Raw genomic sequence first — 1,788 nt, 5'->3', positions numbered from 1 at the left:
GCAGCACCTCCCAACACAGGGCAGGAGGACAGAACCGCGTCGCTCCATCAGCAGAGACGGCGCTGCCCGGCTGGGCTCCGGGCCCGAGACCACCACCTGAGGACGCGGGAGAGGCGCCAAAGGGTGTGAGGGTCCGAGGGTGGGGGCTTGTCAGAGAAGGGCTCTCGCTGTCCTTCCTTCCCCTGCCCACCTGGAGGCACCGGGGCCACAGGCTCCACGCCCCTCACCCTGGAGAGCCCCCCAGCTTCCTCCCAGAGCTGCGCCTCCCACCTGCTGGCGCTCTCCGGCCGGCTCGGTCCCCAACCCTGGCCCGGCCGCTGCGGGTCCCGGGCACGTCTGTCCACCACGCGAGCCCACGCACCTGCTGGCTGTGTCTCAGGAAGTGGTAGCCCAAGGCGAGCTTCTTATAGGCCGCGCCAAACTTCTCGCTCCAGCCCTGCACAGCCCGGGCGGCAGCCTGCCTCAGCCTCTGGGCCGCCTCCCGGGGGGGCGGCAGGGGCTGCCGGGGGTCGGTGCCCAGCGTGAGCTCCAGGAAGCCCTGGAAGTCGGACACGACCAGCAGCCGGAACAGGTGGGAGCGGGCGAAGAGCTCCTCGGCGACCTGGAAGGCGGAGAGGCGGACCTCGGCGTGCTCCTGCCTCAGCTGGGCCGTCAGCAGGTGGTAGGCGCGGCTCAGCTGCTCCTCCGAGGACCTGGGGACCCCCGTGAGGACGGTAGTTCCACGCCGCGTGGGGAGTACCGCCAGCGGCAGGGACACACGCCCTCTGTCCGCATTCTCCCCCTCGAGCGGCCACCCCCACCCCTTTCTGCTTCCGTAGAACCCGAGCCAAGCCCTGGCCAGAGCGCCGTCCTGTGCACCGAAGGGTTGTGGGTTCAGTGCCCGGTTGGGGGGGCACGGGAGGCAGCCCATGGATGTTCCTCTCTCTCTCCCTCTCTCTCCACGTTCTCATGTGAGGTTAAGCAAAACAAAACAAAACAAGAAACAAAAAAGCCCACAGCGTCCTGCGGGGAAGGGGGACGCAGGGGGACGGGGCCGCCGGCCAAAGCCCTGGCTTCCCCCGCTGAGCGGCTGCGCACCGGCCCCCCTGCCACCTGCCCACGCGGCTGCTGATGGCGGGTTTTCTGGGCGAACAGTCTGGGCTGGAACCTTCCGGGGGGACGTGAGTTCTCATCGCGGAACAAGCCGCCTCCCAGCCCTCCTGCCTGTAGCACAGGGTGAGGGTGACCCACAAGCTCGGCCTCGCCCCAGGGTCTGAGCGGGAGGGAAGGGCGGTGGACACCCGCCCACCCGGACCCTCTCCTTCCTCCGCGGCCTGTCCCGACAGCTACCGCAGCAGATGCGCTCCCGGGACGCCCGCCCCCCGCACGGAGACCAGCCTCCGCCGCGGTCCCGCCCCCCGCCCGTCCCCCGTCCCGGGCGGCGTTTGGGGCGCTTTTCTCAGGAGGCGCCGGGGAGCCGCGGAGGGGCCCGGCTCGCTGGGCGGACCCCAGGACGTACTTGCAGCTCCAAGAGAAACACTGTTTCAATTATTTAACCTACACAAATCCCACATACCTGCTTTCAACGAGCTGCGGCCTCAGAGCTGGAGGGAGCATGATGGCAACTGTGTTTCACTTAAGGAAGCCAAACTCCCTCAGATACCAGTTTGCCGAAACCACAGTCTCGAATATGGAGCCGGGCCTGCGAGCTGGAGTAGATCTAGGCTCCAATGACAGCTATAGGAGAAAATATATCCCGCAAATAAAATACTGATATCCACAAGCGAATCGGGGTACTTCACTTGACTG

The 1,788-nt window shown here is 66.8% G+C and overlaps 1 protein-coding gene across 2 annotated transcripts in view; it reads right to left on the bottom strand.

The window, feature by feature from the left end:
* Window positions 1-958, bottom strand: part of UVSSA (UV stimulated scaffold protein A) — a 9,898-nt gene extending 8,940 nt beyond the window's left edge. For both annotated transcript variants that reach the window (XM_006108211.3, XM_023748841.1), the window contains exon 1: window positions 362-958. In XM_006108211.3, coding sequence (XP_006108273.2) covers window positions 362-910 — 549 coding nt within the window. In that variant the 5' untranslated portion in view covers window positions 911-958. The remainder of the gene's footprint in view (window positions 1-361) is intronic.
* Between the last annotated feature and the right edge of the window lie 830 nt (window positions 959-1,788).

Source organism: Myotis lucifugus, unplaced genomic scaffold (assembly GCF_000147115.1).
Source record: "Myotis lucifugus unplaced genomic scaffold, Myoluc2.0 scaffold_1904, whole genome shotgun sequence".
NCBI lineage: Eukaryota > Metazoa > Chordata > Mammalia > Chiroptera > Vespertilionidae > Myotis > Myotis lucifugus.
The sequence above is the reverse complement of the archived record's forward strand: the minus strand, read 5'-3'. Positions and strand labels throughout refer to the sequence as shown.